The sequence below is a fragment of the Microtus oregoni genome, unplaced genomic scaffold, assembly GCF_018167655.1.
Source record: "Microtus oregoni isolate MIOR12 unplaced genomic scaffold, Mior012 000028F_ref0000031, whole genome shotgun sequence".
NCBI classification, from domain to species: domain Eukaryota; kingdom Metazoa; phylum Chordata; class Mammalia; order Rodentia; family Cricetidae; genus Microtus; species Microtus oregoni.
In genome coordinates this window covers 18,212,418-18,234,694 of record NW_024543087.1, presented here as the reverse complement: position 1 = coordinate 18,234,694, position 22,277 = coordinate 18,212,418, and the positions used below count along the sequence as shown (strand labels likewise).

The 22,277-nt window shown below is 42.1% G+C and overlaps 1 protein-coding gene across 1 annotated transcript in view; it reads left to right on the top strand.

Moving 5' to 3' along the window:
- The window catches only part of Pik3r4 (phosphoinositide-3-kinase regulatory subunit 4), a 60,227-nt gene that overhangs the window by 28,948 nt on the left and 9,002 nt on the right, over nucleotides 1–22,277 (top strand). The window contains exons 11-15 of the mRNA XM_041677446.1: nucleotides 1,006–1,193; nucleotides 1,737–1,947; nucleotides 11,754–11,919; nucleotides 18,031–18,195; nucleotides 21,280–21,491. Coding sequence (XP_041533380.1) covers nucleotides 1,006–1,193; nucleotides 1,737–1,947; nucleotides 11,754–11,919; nucleotides 18,031–18,195; nucleotides 21,280–21,491 — 942 coding nt within the window. The remainder of the gene's footprint in view (nucleotides 1–1,005; nucleotides 1,194–1,736; nucleotides 1,948–11,753; nucleotides 11,920–18,030; nucleotides 18,196–21,279; nucleotides 21,492–22,277) is intronic.

Here is a 22,277-nt window from a genome sequence, read left to right as displayed (position 1 = left end):
TTGTTAGTTATATTGTAGGCTGGTATTAGTTAATAAGGAGTAAATACACCTCCAGCCCCCACACCGCCACCCCCGTTTCCCAGATAGAGAACTTTGAAGTGCAGTGACTAGGTACTTATTAAGTAGACGTGGGAGAGGAAGAGTCGGGCAGTGGAGTCACAGCTCTGTCAAAAGAAGGTCAGTTTCCAGAACTCTCCCCCTGGAAGACCTTGCTTGATTCATGAAGGCATGATTCAAGCTCGGTTTTCTAACCCTTTAACTGATAAAGCCAGCCTGTATAAAATCAGATACAAGTTTCTGTAGTATTAGTAGGTAATACCCGATGAATTTGAAACAAACAGTGGAATTAAAAAGAGTAGAGGCCAAAGAATCCTTAGCCTCTACTGAGCACTAGATATTTGGGGCTCTCGTCTCCTGTGACACTGACATCGTTTCTGTGAGGCTCTTGAGGTCTTGTGCATAGCCTTTCTTCAGCATTAGTTCACTGTTAAGTATGTGCCTTTGAAATTCCCCGTGTCTATATCATATTTTAGGGCAGCAAATGAATTACATTGAAGTAAGCTTTGGGATTAGTGTTTACACTTGATTGCTAATGGTTTACACGCATTATGTATAAAGTACCCATACAGATCAATAAGAAAAATGCAAGCCCTCCAGAGGAAAAAAGTGAAAGATTTAAGCAAATAATTGGTAGAACAGAATACATATAAATGAAATGTAAATAATTAAATAAATGCAAATTAACTATCCATTTTCCACCTGGATCAATACAGATGGACAGTTCTTAGTGCTAGCAAAATTGGAGGTGAATAAATATTTCTATATGCTGAGATTATAAGTTGAACATACTCGCATCTGCACACGTGCATACAAGGACATAGAGCTTAAGAAAAATGTCCCATAGGAACACACAGGAAGTAAGGTCCATTGTGTTCTCTTGTAAACAGACAATCAAGTCACAGTGGTTTTACCTTTCAGACTAACTATTCCACATGTATTTCATAGCTAGAAAACATGTAAAACAAGACTCCAATGTAAATGAAGAATGGAAAAGCATGTTCGGCTCCCTGGAACCACCGAATATACCGCAGGCCCTGCCTAAAACCAGTGATCACGAGGTGGTTCAGACTGGGAAGCCACCTCGCTCTGAGTCCTCTGCTGCTCTTGGTGTCCCTTTGTCAACCTCTCCGCAGGTACTGTCATGTAGGCTGTGGTCACCTCATGTCTAGTTCTGTGTGTTGAAAGGCTGTGTGCGGTAGAACAGCCAAGATGGTTCCTAAGATTGCTTCAGTTGTATAGCCAAGAGGAACCCATTCCTTAAGCATGGAGAAGGCCACCCATTTAAAATATGTGCCAATAAAGCAAACTGAAATGGGGTTAAAGACTGAGCTGAGATCATAATTAGGCTACAGAGAACATTTTAAAACTTTTAAATCTTTTTATTCTTCCTTTAACGAAACCCAAAAATATTTCGGGGGTGGATTTCCAGATTGTCTGTGCACGTTAAATATTAACGATGGCCGTGATGTATTTGGAGTGAGTCTGTGACTGCCCCAACCAGTCATGGTTTTATGTGAAGAAACCAGCTCAGACCAGGTGAAATGTCACTTGCTCTTTTCACCTGAGTTACTAGTGTTTTGTTAAGGAACACAATCTGGTGTGATGTATCGATGCACCATGGGAACACTTTTCTCTTAACCGTACCTTGCTGAGACACAGATCTATACTGTTTTCAGGTCTCAGAAGTAGCACATGCCCCCAGTAAGAAGCCAGTGATCCAGGTTTTAAGTAGCACAGTCCTGCCGTCCACTTACCAGATCCGGATCACGACTTGCAAGACCGAGCTCCAGCAGCTCATACAGCAGAAGCGGGAACAATGCAATGCGGAGCGCATCGCCAAGCAGATGATGGAGAACGCCGAGTGGGAGAGCAAACCGCCTCCACCTGGTGAGAGTCGTGTTCCTGCACCCTGGCCTTGAGCCCAGGATTGGGGTCTAATGTAGGAACTGAGCCAAATGAAGCACCCCTAATCCAAAAGAGTTTAGGAGCTTTAGCATTTCTGATGACAAGCTATGGGTAGGCAGGCACATGAAAGCCTCTGACACCTGAAACACTTCTGCCCTCGAGAGCCTTGGAAAGGGCCCCTCAGCCTGCACCAGGCAACACGTACAAAATAGAGGAGTGAGAACCACTCAGACAAGAAGCAATAGGTGAGAAACCTGAGTCAGAGTGTGGACTTGGGATCTTCAGCTTTGAGCCACTTGCAGCGTCGCATCCAGGCCAGTCACTTATTAGCCTGTCTGCGCTTCCTTCTTCCTGGCTGTTGCTGTGGTGTGTTGTCTTGGTGTCAAGCCTCTCCCCACTTCCATGTTGCCTCTTCAAGAACATCAGGTTTCTAGGGGTAAACCCCTGCTGTGACTCTCCCCTCTGATTAATGTTATTACTAAAGAAAGCTAGGCCATTCTGAAAATATGGAGACTGGAACAGACAGAATAACTCAGAGTGCCAGCATTTGCTGATTACCAACATTAAGAATCTGGCAAAATGATCTAAAGAGACGGCTCAGCAGTTAAAAACACTGACTGCTCTTGCAGAGGACCTGGCCTTGATTCCCAGCGCCCACATGGTAGCTTCCAATTATCTATAACTTGAGTTCCAGAGGATCTGGCTCACTGTTCTGGCCTCCTTGGGCATCAGGCATGTATTTGGTACACAGACATGTAGCTGAGGCACCCATGCACATAAAAAAGCAACAGAAAAGCTCCACAAAACTTCTAAAGAATTTGGTAAAAAATGCTCCTGTATTCTGAGAGGTTTGACTCGAAAGGGGAGGTCGTTGGCATCAGAGTGTGGTCTACTTGTGTGGCAGCCTGCTTTGTGCAATGGCGGCTGCTCTCTGAGTCTGTGTTTGTAGATTTAAAAAAAAAAAATTAATGAAGGCTGGGCAGTGGTGGCACACGCCTTTAATCCCAGCAGTTGAGAGGCAGGTGGATCTGTGAACCCAGCCTGGTCTATAAGAGGACAGGCGTCAAAGCTACAGAGAAACCCCGTCTCAAAAAACAACAACAACAAAAAAAAAAAAGAAAGAAAGAAAGAAAAAAAATAAAATGAATGAATTTCAATATTTCAACTGTAATAGAAGCTCACTTTAAAACTAAGAAGAAATGCACAATATGTTTATATGTTTAGACTTTGAAAAGCTCACAGAAATTCCTGTGAGCTTTGATTAGTCTCAGGAAGTATTCATGGAGAACACTTGAAAATTTAGAAAATATTGAAGTGCCAAGCAGAGTCTAGTCAGGTGATTTTATCAAAATAAATACCTGGAATCTTCAAGCTGTTTCTTTGATGTAAGCTAATGCCACTTACCAGATCTGCTTAAGAACATAAAAAGGTGGCAATACACAGTCTTGTTTATGATCCTCTCTCTTTGTAGGTAGCATTTTATACATAAATGGAGTTACACATTTTATGCAGTAACCACAGGAATGTGCAGTGATTGCTAAATTCTAATTTTTTTTCTTCTTTCCACACTCGAGAGGTTGTAAAATATTCATTCTACCCTGCAGATCTTGTAGACTCCCTGGTCCCTCAGAGTGAGTGTATCCTTAGCCATTGTCTTCCCACTTGGGTAACTTAGCAGTCCGGGGGAACTACGCTTTCAGCGTTAAGTAAGTCACATTTGTGGGGAATCTTGGTTTCGCTTTTATTTTTTGGGAAGAAAAAAAGTCATTCAAAAGTGACATTGCTGCCACTCGGGCACAGTGTTGGCATCCACTGTAGGTCTGATTTTCAGTAAAACTTTTTGGTTTATTTTAAAATTAAGTAATATTAAATGCATATGATGTTATATTTAATTTAAGTTTTGTATAAAGTTAAAAGACAGTTATGTGCAGGGACCTATGCTGGGTGCTGAGGTCATTTGAGATAATGATTTTTGGTCTCAGAATTTGTAAATTTGGGGAAATTAATTATTTGGAAAAGAATATGCATAATAAAATATAGAAAATTCTAGACACCATTTAAAAAGTAGTTGGAAATCCAATCCATGTAGAGTCTAAGGCTGTAATTTCTAATTCTGGTGTGTTTATACCACAGAAGAAGTGATTGCAGGCAAAGAAGAAAGTAAAAGTCTGGGTATTTTGCTTCTTTTGTTCATTTTGTTTCGTTTTTATACAGGTTTAAGTAGCCGTAGGTCTTTTGGAGCTTGCTATGAAGACCAGGCTTGAACTCATTTTTTCAGCCTCCCAAGTGCTGGCACTAAAGGTGTGTGCCACTGTACCCAACTAACATCTGGGTGGTCATGTGACCTGGGCAGTGTTGGGCCCACATGTTATTTATGTGCATAACCCACCCCCTTGATCAGTCATATGTCCCGAGTCACAGTGAGAGGATGAAAGCTCACTGAACCTCACCAATAGCCGGGGTCACCCTAGTGTCCCAAGCTGGGGTTTTGATGAAGGCGTAAATCACAAACAATCCCACACCAGTTTGGAATTATGATTAATAGGGTGGTATTTATTTAAAGGGGAAAAACCTTACAGATCACCGTCCCAGACAACAGCCCTCTGCTCAATCAGGAAGGAGTCTAGTCGCCTGAAGCAGAGCAGGAAGCAAAGAGAGAGCAAGGAGGGAAGTGGCCACTTTTTTAAAGAGAGAGACCACGCCCCAATGGGATGGTATCTCAGCAGCTATTGGCTGGAGGAGCGGAAGAACCTCCCGCAACACCTCCCCCTTTTGTTTAAGTAAGAGAGTTTTAAACCTACTACGAAATTATATACAGTAAGTACAAATATCCTATTCTAACTAGCTTAGTTAGGGTTTGTATAATAAATAACTTGGCCAAGTCATGAGAGAAAAGTAACTACATTTATATAGTCTTCAACCCCGTCGAAGATCTGAGAAGGAAAATAATGTTACCTGGGTAATTAGGAAGTTCAATAAAACAACTTCCAAAACATGCAACAAATCACAGAGACAACTAGCTACCTGGGCAATCACCCAAAGTCACGTTTGCAGCGTTGAAGCAACCAACTTTGACTAAGGCCTAACATAACTGACATACCATTTTCAAAGGCAAGCAACTTTTCAAAACTATCTTACCCTGTCTTATAAAATTCCTCCCCCAACCTCCCAACCCTCAACCGTATACTAATTATAATCAAACCCTAAATGATGTCCCTGAATCCAAGGGCAAACTATACTGGGAGAGAGGATGTCGTCCTCTAGAATTACTTCCAGCTGTCATGGGGGCGACGTTCTTTCTGGGGGATTCTGTGAAAGCAAAATAATGGTTAAATTTCAAGATCAATGTCTTTTAAAATTGCAAATAGTCTCTGAGTATTTTGTGCAGGTCTGGCCAGAATGTTGTATAAGATGTGCACCATTTCAGCTAATCAAGTTGGGATCATCTTGTGCAGCTGGTAGCCAAAACGGGTCTTGTAGTAGCGCTATCAGTATCATGACGTCAGATCAACCAGGTGGAGTTGTTGTTATGGGGCCCCATCTTCTTCCTGAAAACTTCAAATGTCACTTCAGGAAAAACTCATTGTTCATTGTGAAAAAATTAAACATTAATCATATATATATATATATGAATATGTATATATTCAATGAAAGTCATAGATATATTCAATGAAAAGTATAATAGATATGAAGAAAAGCAAAGATGTTTTCTAAACTCATATTTCTTTCTGGTCCCATATCATGGCTCTTGACATGAGACAGAAACTCCAGAAAGTCTTGGTTTTTCTCTTACCAACAGGCTTGAAATTGGAGAGGGACTGAGCCAGAGTCCAACTTCAAAACTAGCTCTATATATTTATAAATAAATGCACCTTAATACATATTTAAATATAAGAGTAGAATAATTGTACTTATGAGACCTGTTTGATTTTCTTGCCAATTCTTATTGGGTTGTAAATAGTTTCCATCTGTCAGTATTCAAACATCCTGGTCCCTCGAATTTTTTGAAGATGAGTGTTTTCCTGCAGAGATAAGAAGAGAACCCTGCCCCCGTACTATATGTTTTTCTTACCACCTGTATGAATATCATCATTGTGGATGAGCTGTCATTTCTCCTTTCCAAGAGGTTTCTCCTCTTTAAACTGAAACTTTATTAATTTTGATGATATCCACAATTTTTCTTCCCCTTTGGAAATAGGAGCAAAACCCCTTCCCCAACGTAGCACATCTCCTGGCTTCCATTGAGAGGTCAGCACATCTTTGAAATAAATCGGTTGATTTAGTTCAGCAGACTTTTCCATCATCCAATGTCTTTCTGCTGCTGTCGTTCCTTTCTCATTAGCGTTAAGAAAATTCAAGGTTAATAAAGCATTATGTAATCTATTTCTGGGGGTATTTTCGGTCCCTTTCTGTTTGTTCAGCATATCCTTTATAGTACGATTTGATCTTTCTATAACTGCCTGACCTGTAGGATTATTTGGTATACCTGTAATGTGTTTTATATTATAATAATCAAAAAAGCGTTTCATTTTCTTAGATACATATGCTGGACCATTATCTGTCTTTATTTGTGCAGGTATACCCATGATGGCCATAACTTCCAATAAATGTGTGATTACTGAATCAGCCTTTTCTGAGCTCAGGGCAGTAGCCCATTGAAAACCTGAATATGTGTCTATGATGTGGTGTACATATTTTAATTTACCAAATTCCATAAAGTGGAACACATCAATCTGCCAGATTTCATTTCTCTTAGTGCCCTTTGGGTTACTCCCTGCAGGCAACGGTGTTTGATTATATAGAAAGAACAAGTAGGACATCTCTTTATAATGTCCTTAGCTTGTTGCCATATAATGGAAAATTCTTTCTTTAGGCCTTTACTATTGACATGATGCTTCTTATGAAATTCTGAGGCCTGCAACATGCTTCCAATTAATAATTGATCAATCTCAGCGTTACCTTGTGCTAGAGGACCAGGCAGATCTATATGGGACCGGATGTGTGTTATGTACATCGGACAAAGCCTTTCCCTGATTATGTCTTGTACCTGGATAAACAATGAAGTCAACTCTGTGTCATCTGGTATAAATTCAGCGGTTTCAATATGCAAGATAACTCTTTCTGCATATTGTGAATCTGTAACTATATTAAGAGGTTCTTTAAAATCCCTTAGCACCATAAGAATGGCATATAATTCTGCCTTCTGGACAGAATTATAAGGGCTTTGTTCCACCTTACTCAATTCATCTGACTTGTAACCTGCTTTCCCTGATTTATTTGCATCAGTATAGAACGTACTGGCTCCAGTTATTGGAGCATCACGTACAATTCTAGGAAGAATCCAAGAAGTTCTCTTTATGAGGTTAAGTCTACCACTTTTGGGATAGTTGCTATTAATTTCTCCCAAAAAATTAGCACAAGCTCTTTGCCATGGTTCATTGTCTTCCCATAACTTTTTTATTTCTTCAGTAGTAAAAGGCACTATAATTTCTGCTGGGTCTATACCTGCTAGTTGACGAAGTCTCAGCTTACCTTTTATAATTAATTCAGAGACTTTTTCCACATAAGTTTTTAATTTTTTACTTGGTTTATTAGGTATAAATATCCACTCTAAAATAATATCTTCCCTCTGCATTCGAATCCCTGTAGGAGAAATTCTGGAAGGCAATATGACTAGGATGCAGCTAAGATTTGGGTTCACCCTATCCACATGTGCCTCCTGTAATTTTTCCTCAATTATTGTCAGTTCCTTTTCTGCTTCAGCTGTTAGTTTTCTTGGACTATTCAAATCTTTATCACCATCTAGGATTTTGTTTAAATGAACTATTAGATCAGGTGTTATCCCAACAGCTGGTTGTAGACTAGAAATGTCTCCTAACAATCTTTGGAAGTCATTAAGAGTCTTTAACCGGTCTCTCCTAATTTGTGCCTTTTGCGTTTTAATTTTCTCTAACCCTATTCTGTAACCTAGGTAATTAATAGAATTTCCTCTTTGAATCTTTTCAGGGGCAATTTGTAATCCCCACCTAGGCAAGACTTTCTTTACTTCTTCAAACATCCTTTCTAAAGTATCTTTATTTGAATCAGAAAACTAGATGTCATCTATGTAATGATAAATTATGGACTTGGGGAATTGTTTACGAATTATTTCCAATGGCTTACTTACAAAATAGTGGCACAATGTAGGACTATTGAGCATACCCTGTGGGAGGATAGTCCATTGATATCTCCTATTAGGCTGAGAATTATTATAAGTAGGCACTGTGAAGGCAATTTTTTCTCTGTCCTTTTCTTGTAATAGTATAGTGAAAAAACAATCTTTCAAATCAATAACTATAAGAGGCCATCCTTTTGGTAATAGAGAAGGCAAAGGACTTCCAGATTGTAGTGGGCCCATAGGTTAAATTACCTTGTTGACAGCTCTTAAATCTGTCACCATTCTCCATTTACCAAATTTCTTTTTTACAACAAACACAGGAGAATTCCAAGGGCTAGTTGATTCTTCAATATGGTGAGCATCTAGTTGCTCTTGCACCAGCTGTTCCAATGCCTGTAATTTATCTTCAGCTAGAGGCCACTGTTTGATCCATATTGGCTTCTCAGTTAGCCAAGGTAGGGCTGTTGGTACCTCTAAAGGTTTGGTATTTGCTGTATGTTCTTGCACAGCCTGAATGGCTGGTGACCTTCTTCCATAATACCTCATCATATCCTTCCCAGAATTATGAGTTCCTGGAACTACAGGAATGTTAATCTGGGTATTCCATTGCTGTAACAGGTCACGGCCCCATAAACTTATTGCAATATTGGCTATATATGGCCTTAGTCTTCCTATTTGCCCTTCGGGCCCTATACATTCAAACCATCTTGTGCTTTGTTTTACATGAGATAGGGTTCCAATTCCCAGGAACTGAACATCTACCTCTTGAAGAGGCCAATTCGGATGCCAAGATTCTGGAGTAATGATACTTACATCCGCACCTGTGTCTAATAAGCCTTCAATAAAAGTGCCATTTATACAGCCTCTTAGCTTTGGTCTTTGATCGTTAATAGAAGTCTGCCAAAATATACGTTTACTCTGTCCTACTGGGTCTTTTGACTCATCCTCCTCGCGTAATTCATCATTTAGACCAGTATTACTTTTTTCAGCAGAAATTGGAGCCTTTAATTTTCATGGTGAGGCACGTTCTCCACTGTGACTGGGAATGACTGGGCCACTGTTGGCTTGGGAGCCTGCGAAAGGCCCCTCAAGGAGTTTCCCGATGATATCGGGTTGCCTTGTCTGTCTGTTGTTGACCTGCATTAGTTGGACCAATGTCGGCCTTTACCACATCTCCTACATATACCTGAAGGCCGAGGTCTCCTATTTTTGTCATTCCCAGAGGAGATAATATTCCTAGAAATTCTTTGCCTGCAATCCCTTTTCAGATGTCCTGATTTACCACAATTAAAACACCTGGCAGTTTGATGTCTCCTCATTGCTTTGTAAATCGCTTCTCCTACCCAAGATTCATCATTATAGCTAAACGTCTCAACATTCATCGTATGCTGAATCCATTCATCCATAGGTGCTGATCTCGACCTTAAAGGCCCAATTATCTTTTTGCGTTCTATGTTTGTATTTTCGAAAGCTAGAGATTCAAGAAGTATTCGTCTAGCTTCTGGGTCTGTTACCCCTATATCCAGAGCCTTAATTAATCTTTGCAAAAAGTCAATAAAGCGTTCTCTCTCTCCCTGCCTAATCCTGGTATATGATTCAATCCTTTTTGCTGGATCTTGTATCCTATTCCAAGCATTTAAAGCTGCTTGGTGACATAGAAACAGTACTTCCTCGTCATAAAGAGCTTGGACCTGTGGATCAGCATATTCTCCTGCACCAAGAATTTGATCGTGGGAAATTCCACACATTTTGCTCTTCCTTACTGTTCCATATGTTTGGATTCTTCTCTGAAATAGATTCCAAACATCAAGGAAGGTCCGTCATCTAAATCCGCAGACACTACCTGATCGAAATCATAGGGGGTAGCTCTAGCATTAGAAGCCCAAGTCCTTATCATTTCCTTAATATAAGCAGAGTGCAAGCCAAAATTAACAGTAACTTGCTTAATTTCTTTTAGATCATTCATTGCTATTGGCATCCATCTAGCTTCTCTGACTTCCTTTGAGCCTTTAGAAGTTGACACTTTGTCAGAATAAATTACAGGGTATGTCGCTAAAACCCTGGGTAAGCCAGTTCTATTAGCTGGTGGTGGCATTGTATCCTGTCCTTGTGCCTTCTTACTCTGTTCACCAGCTCCAATAATTTCTTCAATCATTTCAAGTCTTTTTATTATTGTCTCTTTTGAATCCTGAATCTCCTGACCTGCATGAGTTTCTAGTAAATATTGTATGGTTCTTAGGAGTGCCATAATCTTACTAAATGATAGAATATTCAAAAGAATACTGAAACCTAGTAACCAGTAAATTAAGTTATCCCCATAGTCATATAAACCTTGCATGATATAACCCATTGTATTAGTAAACAAAACAGTAAAATTTGTGTTGGAAACGAAAACGGCCATATTACCTGTTATCCAGCAGGTGGCGCTGTTGCCAAGTCGCGACGAAAACGGGGTCCTGTTTCAGTGTTCGCCTAGTATTTGTTAAAAACTGTGAAATGCAAGTTGCTCAACAAAGTAAATGTAATTAAATCAATTCCGTTCACGGAACCATAAACCTAGAATCCAGGGGTAGAGAAGAGTAACCCGGAAGCCGTGTGTGCCTCCACGTGACAGAGTCGCCCTGAGGGCTTGCAGCTTTTGGCAACCAGCAACCGCATGCTCTGCTTCGCCCTGCTTAAGAGCTGCGCTTGCAAGGGAGATTTGAAAACAACTCAGAACAGAGCAAACCACGCGGGCAGAGACTATGCGCGCCTGTGGAGTTTAAATCCACATGGGGAGGCAGACGATAGGGTACCTGGGGACTTGAAGTCAGTCTGAGGTGTCTAAATGAAAAATATGTAGAACTGCGGCAAGAAAAGCCAGTGCGTGATAATTTATATTAAACTGCTGGCTCCACGCACAAGGCACAGGCTGCAAGGCACAGGCCGCGGTGGCTGAGGGAGGGAGGGCTCGCACCAAGCTGAACTGGCGGCAGGCAGCCGAGCTGGGGAAGGAGGGGTCCTAAAACCAAACGTTCGGGTGCCAGATGATGAAGGCATAAATCACAAACAATCCCACACCAGTTTGGAATTATGATTAATAGGGTAGTATTTATTTAAAGGGGAAAAACCTTATAGATCACTGTCCCAGACAACAGCTCTCTGCGGAATCAGGAAGGAGTCTAGTCGCCTGAAGCAGAGCAGGAAGCAAAGAGAGAGCAAGGAGGGAAGTGGCCGCTTTTTTAAAGAGAGAAACCACGCCCCCATGGGCTGATATCTCAGCAGCTATTGGCTGGAGGAGCAGAAGGACCTCCCACAATAGGGTTTTGTACATTTCTGGCTTCGAAGTTGACCTCCAAGCTGTTTGTCTAGGCTAGAAGAGTCATGCTCTAAATCAGCAGTCAGTGTTTTTCTAAGGGGTCACTGACTGCTGCGTCTCTCCAGCACTGAAAGGCCTCGTGGTGGAGTCTTTCTGTAGCTGTACTTAACCTCTACCTTGGTATCTTAGTAATATGTCACAGTCCAGGAGACCCCTCTTACTTGGTTAGTTCTTACAATTGCTTTAAGTTCATTGTTGGTAATTGTAGCTAAAGGCTGATGAGTAACCGTGTCTCTCAGCCACGTTTTAAGATGCACTTTTGCTTTCTCTCAGGGTGGCGGCCTAAAGGGCTACTAGTAGCACATCTTCATGAGCACAGATCTGCTGTGAATCGAATCAGAGTCTCTGATGAGCACTTACTTTTCGCGACATGTTCGAATGATGGCACTGTGAAAATCTGGAACAGTCAGAAGATGGAGGGGAAGACCACCACGACGAGGTAACGCGTCACGTTAGTGCTTATGGAGGGCTTTCTCTGCAGCAGGGCTGCGCAGGAGCAAGGGATTCCTAGGGCTATGTGAACTAAAGTCCTGTGCCTCTGGTCATCTGGTGGGAAGTGAGAGCAGGGAATGTAATGTGTAAATAAAGTGTTGGAAAGCTATGTTAGGTGACCAGGGAACTGGGGATTGTTGCCATCTGGAATTCCTCACTGAGTAAAATGAATCCAAGGAAAAAATTGAAAGAAGGGAGAAAGACCCACATGGGTATGTTGAGTGTTCTGGGCAGAGGAACTAGGGATTTCTGAGGCCCTGGGTGTGGGTAGGGACCTGGTCAGTCGTTCCTTGCAGGAAGTTTTCTGTCTCCTGAGCAGAACAGGCAGAGGGAAAAAAGTAGGAGGGCCCAGTTATGTAGGATTTTGAGGGCTCTTCTCGGGACTTTGAGTAAGGGGGGAGGTGTCTTTGGAGACTGTAACCAGAGAAGTCCTGATCCTGATGACCCTGGCCGTGTGTGGAGAGCAGGATGGAAAGGGTAAGGCGGCGGCAGCTGGAGGAATATTCGCTCTGGTGATGCAAGGAGATGCAGTGTAGACAGTGTCAGTGACCAGATTCTGCCTCTGTTGTGATGGCTGAGCAAGCTGGTTCACTGAATAGATCAAAAGGGAATGAACGGAAGTAACAGTACAGTGGGGTGGACGGCTGCATCGGGAAAGCTAGACCCCACTCCCTGGAACCTGGTCTTTTATGAGCAGCGTCTTTGAGACTTTAAATGCCCAGGTTATGAATTTGATAAACGTGAATATTCTATGGACTTTAGATGTGGACAACATGATACACATCTCCCCCACCCTGCCTCTGCTTAGTCTCTGTGCCGCTCGCATTTAATCCTGCCATTTTCCCATTTGCTCTTTGCCTAATTGGTTCTGCCAGAAGCGCTGCTGTACATGAGGAGTCTCATCTACTCTGGAAGGATGTGTGCAGCTCTCTGCAGCCTTTCCTGTTAGTTCATAGAGCATAATTAGCTAAAATGCTATCAGATCAAACCCTTGACAGCTAAAGTAACTTAAAAGTAACTTCTTGTTTCCCGGCCTGGTAAGGTGGGGGTTGGCTGTGTATTTTGTTTAAAGGGCACTATGATTTTTACACTATACTTATTATTTCTGTGTTTATTCTCTCTTGGCATTGTATTGAATAGAATATAAATGAAAAATCAGTAAAAGAATCATAGGTGTACGTAGCAATTTTATTTTTGTTTTGTGTAGTTATTTTATTAATTTATTTTTCATCCCAACCATAGTCTCCCCTCCTCCCTCTCCTCCCACTTTCTTCCCCCCCCCCCCCTTAATTTACCCTCCTCAATAATCGCTCAGAAGGGGGCAGGCCTTCCCTGGGATTCAGCAAAGCATGGCATATCAAGCTGCCGTAAGACCAAGCACCTCCCCCTGTATTATTCAGGCAGGGCAAGGCAATCCATCATGAGGATTAGGTTCTGAAGAACCAGTCAAATCACTGGGTACAGCCCCTGCTCCCATTGCTGGGAGTCCCACAAATAGACCAAGTTACACAACTGTCACATATATGCAGAGGGCCTAGGTTGGTCCCTTGCATGCTCCCTTGTTGGTTTACACTCTGAGTTCCCATGAGCCAGGCTAGTAATTTCTGTGGGTTTTCCTGTGATGTTCCTAACCTCTCTGCTTCCTCAATAGGCCTCCAATGTTTGGCCTTCAGTCTCTGAATCTGCCTCTTTCAGTCACTGGATGAGGGCTTTCTAGTGACAACAGGGTAATCACCAAACCAGTCACAGGATGGCCAGTTCAGTCTGTGCATCCACTGCTGCCAGGAGTCTTAGCTGGGACCATTCTCCTAGACTTGTGGAAGTTTCCCTTGTACCAGGCTTCTGTCCAACTCTAAAGCCGCCCTTTCCAGTCATCCCTCTCGCACTGTCTCCCTCCACACACCCAAAAGGGAGGCGTGAGACAAAAGACTGTGTTAACATGATACAAGGAAATGAACAGACCACTTGAGGGTCGGGGGCTATATCTGTAGTTAAACGTTCTGTTGCTAGAACAAAACAATTCACATTTACACCCTAGACCAAACCATTCTGTAGGCAAACCACTCCCTGGGTGACATCCACTGTTTCCGCCTTAAGGGAACTGGAACTTAGTTGGCTCTCTAGACTTGTTTGAGGTTGACTGCGTCTACTTCTCTGTTAGCCACTCCTGCTGACTATAACCTTGGGAGAGCAGAGCTCTCTTGGTCTAGGTGGGACCTTTGTTTGTGGTGGAAGCACAATAACCTTGAAGAAACTCTCTGACCTTTGGTGGGCATAGGCTTAATTTTTGGCCTCCACAGATGATGAACATATCTTTAAGTGTTTCTCAGCTGTTCGAGATTCTTCTGAGAATTCTCTGTTTAGGTCCGTACCCTATTTTTTAATTGGATTATTATTTTTTTTTTGGTGTCTAGTGTCTTGATTGTTTTTTAATGTATTTTAGAGATCAACCTTCTGTTAGATGTGCTGTTAGTGACGATCTTTTCCCATCTGAAGGTTGCTGTTTTGTCTTATTGATGGTATCCTTTGCCTTACAGAAGCTTCTCAGTTTCATGAGGTCCCACTTATTTATTGTTGATCATAGTGTCTGTGCTACTGGTGTACAGGAAATTATCTCCAGTGCTAATGAGTTCAAGGCTGTTCCCCACTTTCTTCAGTCAGGTTCAGTTTCTCTGGATTTGTGTTAAGGTCTTTGATTCACTTGGACTTGAGTTTTGTGCAGGGTGTTAGATACGGATCCATTTGCATTCTTCTACATGCAGACATCCAGTTGTACCAGCACCATTTGTTGAAGATGCTTTCTTTTCTCCATTGTATAGATTTTTTTTAAACCAACCTTTTATTGTAGAAATTTCAAACCTCCAAGCAAGTTGTTTTTATCCTCAGCAATACTCACCCTTCGTTTATAACACAGTGTATTAATATACTTCATGACAATAGTTGACCAGAAAGAGAGAGGAATATAGTATTTAAACAGAGTTTTGTGTGTTTAAATTAAGTTGCTGTTATTTAGTTTTTAAAAAGATGTTAATTGTATTAGTAACTTCTTAAAAGCTTAGAAACTTGTAGTAAAACTCAAAACCAAGGAAATTAAAATGCTATTGAAAAATATTTAATAAAAAAGACAGCAGTGGAGGAAACCCAGTTAAAACCAGGAAGAAGTAGAAAAATGTCAGATATACACCATCCTGATTAGTAACCATGGTGACTAATGAGGAAGTAAAAGAGGCAGAAAGGAGGACACAGTTGGGACCAGCTTTATGCTCTATGGAAAAAAGACATCTAAATTCAAAGGCATGAATGGGTTGAAAGGACCAGAAAGATAAACCACACACCCCAGCGAATGGTGAGGAAGATAAATCCTCAGAGAAACGGCTCCTAGGACACAGACATTCTACAGGGTGAAAGCTCAGCCCATCAGGAAGCATACCAGTTACAAACACAGGCACCTAACAGCATAGGTGAAGCAAAGAGTGAGAGTTTAACCACGATAGCAGGCGACTTTAACACCCCATTTTCAGTGTGGATAGAAACAGAGGCCTTGAACAGCGCTGCCTGTAATCACATCTGACAGAGAGGGAAGGAGCTCTACCATACTGGAATATAATTTTTTTCTGAGGTGTATGTGGGGTATTTTCCAGACTTAACTGTGGGTTAGTTCATAAAAGAAGTGTCGATAAATGTAAAAGCACTGAAGTGGATAAGGTTTATTTTTCAGCTATAGTGGAGTAAAATCGGGTGTGACAGTAGAGAGGAATTTGAGAAATTCACTTATATATGGAGATGAAGCTACATATGGCTGATGGCGGTTCAGAGAAGGTCCTTTGAGTTAGTGAAGATGCAGACACAGCAGACCAGAAGATGGGGCATGGCTAAAGGAGAGTTGAGGAAATGTATACCCGTAAATATTAATTTATATTTCAAAAAAATGTCAAATCAGCAATTTAGCTGTAACAAATTAACAAAAGGAGAGCTGGTGCAGTCCAGAGGAAGTGGGAGGAAGAAGACTAACAAGGAAAGATGAAATAGAGACTAGAAAAGCATAATAAAAGTAAAAGCAGAAAATGTTCTTTGTAAAGATCAGCAAAACTGAACAATTTTTAGGAGAGGAAGCATTTTGTTTTAAAGAAATGAAAATAGACTCATTACTCAATCAGAATTTTAGCTGAGGGATATTATGGTCGGAAGAAAAAGACTACTGTAAATAATTGTATGCCAAAACTTAGGATGAAATGGGCAAATTCAGAGAAAGCCACAGCTGCTTAAAGTGACTGAAGAAGAAATAGAACACACAAACAACATAAAATTAAGAGATTCTGTTAGAGAAAGTCTCCTCACAAAGAAAGGCCCAGGCCGAGGGCTTCCTGATGAACTCTACTCAGCATTTAAAGAATTAGAGTCTATTTTTCAGGAGGGCTCCTGAGAAATAAGGGAACTCTTCTGAACTCGGCCTGTGACACTGTAGTCAGGGTCCATCACCTGGAACTTAGCGACTTGTGCCACAGTCCGTCAGCACCCTGTAGACTGACTAGTGGGAAGGGTTATATACCCTGAACAAGGACAGCTTGTCACGGGTGGTGGGGGGGGGGGGGGGGCAAGGCTAGTTCAGTGTACAGAAATCAACATGCAGCATAGGAGGAGAGTAAAGAGCAGAAACCACAGTGTCCCTGCAGACCCTGGGAATGCATTTGACAAAGTCTACCCTTTGGTAGTTAAAACCAACTTGGTGAGGGCTGGAGAGATGACTCAGTGGTTAAGAGCATTGCCTGCTCTTCCAAAGGTCCTGAGTTCAATTCCCAACAACCACATGGTGGCTCACAACCATCTGTAAAAGACGTCTGGCGCCCTCAACTGGCCTTCAGGCATACAGACAGAATATTGTATACATAATAAATAAATAAATATATATATATAAAAAAAAGAGTCAGAGTTTGCCCTGGCAGGACAGCCCAGAAAGCCGGCATTTAAAAAAAAAAAAAAAAAAAAAAACCAACTTGGTGAATTAGTAACGGTGAAATAATCACAGCCACCGCCATAAACTACAGCCGACACTGGACTTACTGTGAAGCATTACTGTGCAGGCATTCTAATGAGGAATAAGAGAAGAATGTGTGTTTTTGCCAGTTCCACTGAGCATTGCACTGGAGGGTCTAGCCAGGGTATTTAGATAATGAATACATGCGTGTGCACACGCATACATACCTGCACACATTTTTATGTAACATGTTTACAAATGAGAAAAAGATATAAAATTATTTTTGTTAGCGATCGGCATGATCTAGTATATGAGAAAAAACAAATGAGAAGACAGAATGCAGAATCTTTACATAAAGATCAATCTCATTTTCCCACAGTAGCAGTAAATAGACCACTCTAAAGGTACTCTGTAGTACAGTAAAGCTGTTAGTAAGGAAAGTGAATCAGAGAGGAATGACACATAAAAATAACAAGTCATCTGGTGTTGTTTAAAAGTGTAAGTGCTTACAGACTCTGGGGAGTGACTGGTTAGGTGGTGCTGATGGTAGGTAGTTGTCCGACACTCAGAAACCCTGCCAGCAAGCAAGGAAGGATGGGGCAGCTTGAGAGGCCAGCGTGTGTTGAGGCTGATATTGTATTAAGTCCACATGTGTGAGCGGTTTAGTGGACCTCTGCTCCCATCCTGTTAGATCAGGTACCTTGTGGATGAGGAAACCCAAGTACAGATCATGACAGAGGTCATACAGGTAGCTGCTGACAGAATTTCGCTTCTGAAGTCAGAGCTTTCCCGACAATGACAGTCTGTGTTCAGGGCTAAAGAAGAGCTGAAGAATATGGGAGTTAAAGTGTTGCTCAAGTTGGAGAGCTGGTGTGGAACTTGGGGGGCAGGGGCAGTCTCTGTAACAGTACAGAGTGCTTGAAGAGGGACGGTGAAGAAAAGGAGGTTTGTGCGTTGATCTCTTAGAAATCGTGAGGATGAAATGGACCTCAGGGTAATAACTTTGTTAATAACGGTGTGAATTAATGTTAGCCATAATGCCTGTGACTGTTTCAGAAATGGTCTTCTGTTTCTTTCACTCAGGTCTATTCTTACGTACAGCCGAATTGGAGGGCGAGTCAAGACACTAACATTTTGTCAAGGTTCCCACTACTTGGCCATAGCATCTGATAATGGTGCCGTTCAGCTCCTTGGAATTGAGGCTTCTAAGTTACCCAAGTCTCCTAAAATCCACCCTCTCCAAAGCAGGTACCGTCTGCTGTCTCTTTAACCTTGCATGTGTGTGTACTGTGTGGTAGCTTCCACCTCCCAGCCTGCAATTAGTTTGGTGTGGATCAACTGGCATCCTCCGCTGTAAAATCCGCGTGAGCCCTGCAGTGCAGGGAGCTGCTCTTGACCCAGAATACCTGAATGTGCTTGGCTTTAGAGGGCAGAGCCTTGGCATCTTAATTTCTGCACTTTGTCAGAAGTGCACAGACAGGGGCAGCCTGGACTCCATCACTGTAGTCTGGAATCTTCCTAAATGACACAGGGATTAGAAAGATTGTCTAACTCCCAGCGAGTAATGAGTATTCATCATTTAAGAAAACTCAGGTTCTGTTGCTTGGTACTAAAATACCTGAATTTGATAATATTTTAGACAAAGATTTGCTTATCACTCTAAAATAAAACGTTGATTGGTTTTTGTTTACAAATTTCATTTCTTTGTAAATTAATAGTCAAAGATTAAACGTAAAAGAAGTGAAAGACAACCTCCCCCCCATCATTGTTAGGCATTAAAGATTCCAGATATAGATACATTGTGTTCTCCCTCTGTTTAAAAAAAATTATGTGTTTGGGTGCATGGGTCCCACAGGGAATTTGTAGAGGTCAGAGGTCAGCTTTGAGGCGTCAGTTCTTTACTATGGGTTCTGGAAGTCAGACTCAGGTTGTCAGGCTTGGGTGACAAGTGTTTTTACCCACTGAGCCAACTTGACAGTCCTACATTGTGGTCTCTGAGAATCTAGTCTACTGGGAGATAAAGGCAAGTTCACAGACAGTGGGAGCGCAGTGTGGTAATGTCCCCCTGGAAGACACGTACCAAGTTGCAATGGACGACGACTGAGGAGAAGGCTCAGTTGGTGCAGTCCTTGCCTTGCAAGCATGAGGGGGACCTGAGTTCAGGCCTCTAGAACCCAAATAAAGGTGGTACATGCCTGTAACCCTAGTACAGCGAGATGGAGGGAGACAGGAAGATCCCTGGAGGCTTGCTGGCCGGCTAGCCTTCCTATGTACCAAAGTTCCAGGCCAGAGAGACCCTGTCTCAAATAAAATGTGGAGGGTGCCTGAGCACGAACACCCGAGGTTATCTTGTGACCCTTGAGTGTGCACTGTGTTCTCACATGCTCACACACATACGCATGACCAAGTGCATGCGCACGTGCACACAGGCAGTGAAAGGGGCTACTAGAGGCGAGCGAGTCTGTGAAAGCGGGGTGGTTGAGAAGAGCATGCTGGGAAGAGGGAGTGCGCCCCACAGAAAAAGCAGAACAAGACTTTAATTTAGTAAAATGCTGCTTTGAGGTCCTTGTGTAGCTTAAGGTAGAAAGGAATGTCTGTTGGGGACATCTTTGTTGGTTTGTTTTGCTTTGCTTTTTTTGCATTTATAAAAAAGGGTATATTTTCAGCACAATCACTAAATATTTTTGAGTGGCTTTAGCCAGGACGTATTGATGACTCTAACAGCAAATAGCTGCCGGTTTTCCTTAAAATTGTCTCAGCAGAGGACGACTGTTTGTTCTCACTGTTCATTTACACTACTGGCAGAGTGTCCTGTTTGAGGATTGTGCCCCTGGGGCGCAGACGGACAGGAAAGGGGACACACTCTGCACGGTTCTCTCAGCAGACACTTTGCATTGCACACGTTGCTCGTTACACAGATGAACGTTTACTGCCTCGGTCAGGAGACCTTGCTCGATGGTTTAGATTTTACCGTGCCTCACTGTGCTCCAAAGTAACCTGGCCATCATAACTTACTCATTTGTTAACTATGACCATGGCCTGGAGCGATGGCTTGTCAGTTCAGTACAGAGGATCCAAGTTCAGTTCCCAGCACGCATGTCAAGACACTCATAACTGCCTGTACCTCCAGTTTCCGGGTATCTGATGGCCTTATCTGGCATGAGCACACAGAATTAAAAAATATGATGGAACAAACCGTTAACAACTTACTTAATGTTTTGATATTTTAAAAATCAATATAGTCAGAATATCTATAAATGTTTGTCTAAGAAAAGGTCAGCAAACTGTAGCCTATATTATGTTCAGAAAGTAGGAGTGATTTTTTGGCATTTTTAAGAATATAGAATATGCAGCAGAGGTACATATAACTCAATATTAAAATAAGTTACCAGCTGATTTTTTAAAATCTTGTCCCTTTTTATCTTCCCTGTATTTCCTCCCTCCTCTTCCTTATTTGTGATACTGGGACCAAACACAAGTGCTCGGCTGCTGAGCTGTGCCCTCAGCCATGTGGCATTCTTTTTAGGTTTAGAAGAACCTCAGCTTCACACAGACAAACAAAAACCCCCAAAACCAGTCTGGCATAGCCATGAAATAGAATAGAACTCTGCAATATGAAGAAGTGAGTTATTAGGTCAAGGCATCAGCACTGACGAATCTGAAATAACTTTTTCTAATTAATATGTCAGATTCAAAAGACTATCTGTCCCATGTTTCCAATTATATGACATTCTGGGAAGGAACAAAATTGGTCTTTGCCACAAGTTGAGAGGACGGATGGAGTTAGATTACAGCCAGTCTGCGCAGGGTACTTTAGAGGGTGCCAGACGGTTCTGTGTGGTTATGCGGGGGAGGTTGTATGTATTACGGATCTATGTATCTATAATAGTCTTTGTATTTCACACACGGAGCTAATTTTATTACTGTTAAAACAAGGTTGGTTTCTTAGTTTTGATAAATATTCTGGTTATAGAAGATGGCAATATGAGGAGAAACTGAGGAAAAATGTTCAGAAATTTTTCACACTCTTCTGAGTCTGAAATTTTTAAAAAATATTCATCTATACTTGTTGAGGTCACATAATTTTTATTTTATTTCTATTCTTTTTAGACAGGGTGTCAGCTCTGGCTGTCCTGGACCTTGATTCCATCGGTCAGGTCCACCTCAGACTCATACTTTTCCTGCCCTTTCTGCCTCTCAAGCCGCACCACTCCAAATGCCCAGTTTTTCTTTTTTGCCCATGGATAGGCTGTTGGTTTATCTCCAGTGGAAAGCCGTGCTTCATTTTCAGTGACTGGAAAAGCCTGTGTATGTACCTCTGTGTTTCTGCAGGGTTCTGGATCAGAAGGAAGATGGATGTGTGGTGGACATGCAGCACTTCAACTCTGGAGCCCAGTCTGTCCTTGCCTACGCCACTGTGAATGGCTCTCTGGTTGGCTGGGACCTTAGGTCTTCAAGCAATGCATGGACTCTGAAGCATGACTTAAAGTCGGGTCTCATCACTTCCTTCGCTGTGGACATCCACCAGTGCTGGCTCTGCATAGGTAAGCCAGCAGCTGTGCTGGGACAGTCAGCTTCTCCTGTTGCTTTACTGGTGATTTTTCCATCCCCATTGTTTTCATAACTACTATGTTTTATAATGTGTTACAGTTTATTTTTCCATCTGGAGACTTGTATGAGGCTGGACGTGTAGCTCTGCGAGAGTGCTTGCCTGGTATGCCTAAGGCCCTGGCCATTTTCTCTATCACCATACATGGAGTAGGAGAAAGAGTATGGTTTGCAGGGTATGGTAGCACGGCCTTGCAGTCATGGTGGTTGAGTAAGAGTATGGACCCTTGGGGTCACGGTGCTTGGCCCATAAAGGCAGAAGGATCAGGAGTTCAGGTTACCGCAGCTACACAGTGAGTTCAAGGCCAGCTTAGGTTAGGTGAGACTGTGTCATCATGTGAAAGGGTGAAGTCAGCATCCTGAAACAGAGCAGCTTCTCGTTCTCAAGACAAAAGCCAGCGTTTGTCTTGTGCTCGCAGCAGGTAAGAGCTGCTGGACTTCTCTGGGCTGTTGGAGAAGCTCCAATTTAAGAAGGGCAGCATTTGAGATTGAGCCAACACTTGAAATTCCTGTGACCTCAGGCAAGCTACTTAATTCTGAGTCGTAGCATCTTCATCTTCTAATGGGACTAATTCCTTCAAAGGCTGCTTTGAAGATGCAGTGAGCGGCAGCATCCATCACAGGGCTCAGGAAAAGCAGAACAGTGGGTTTCTGTTTGTCATCTTCCTCTCCCTTTCCCCTCTACTGAAGATGCATGCTATCTTTCATCTATATTTTGTTTT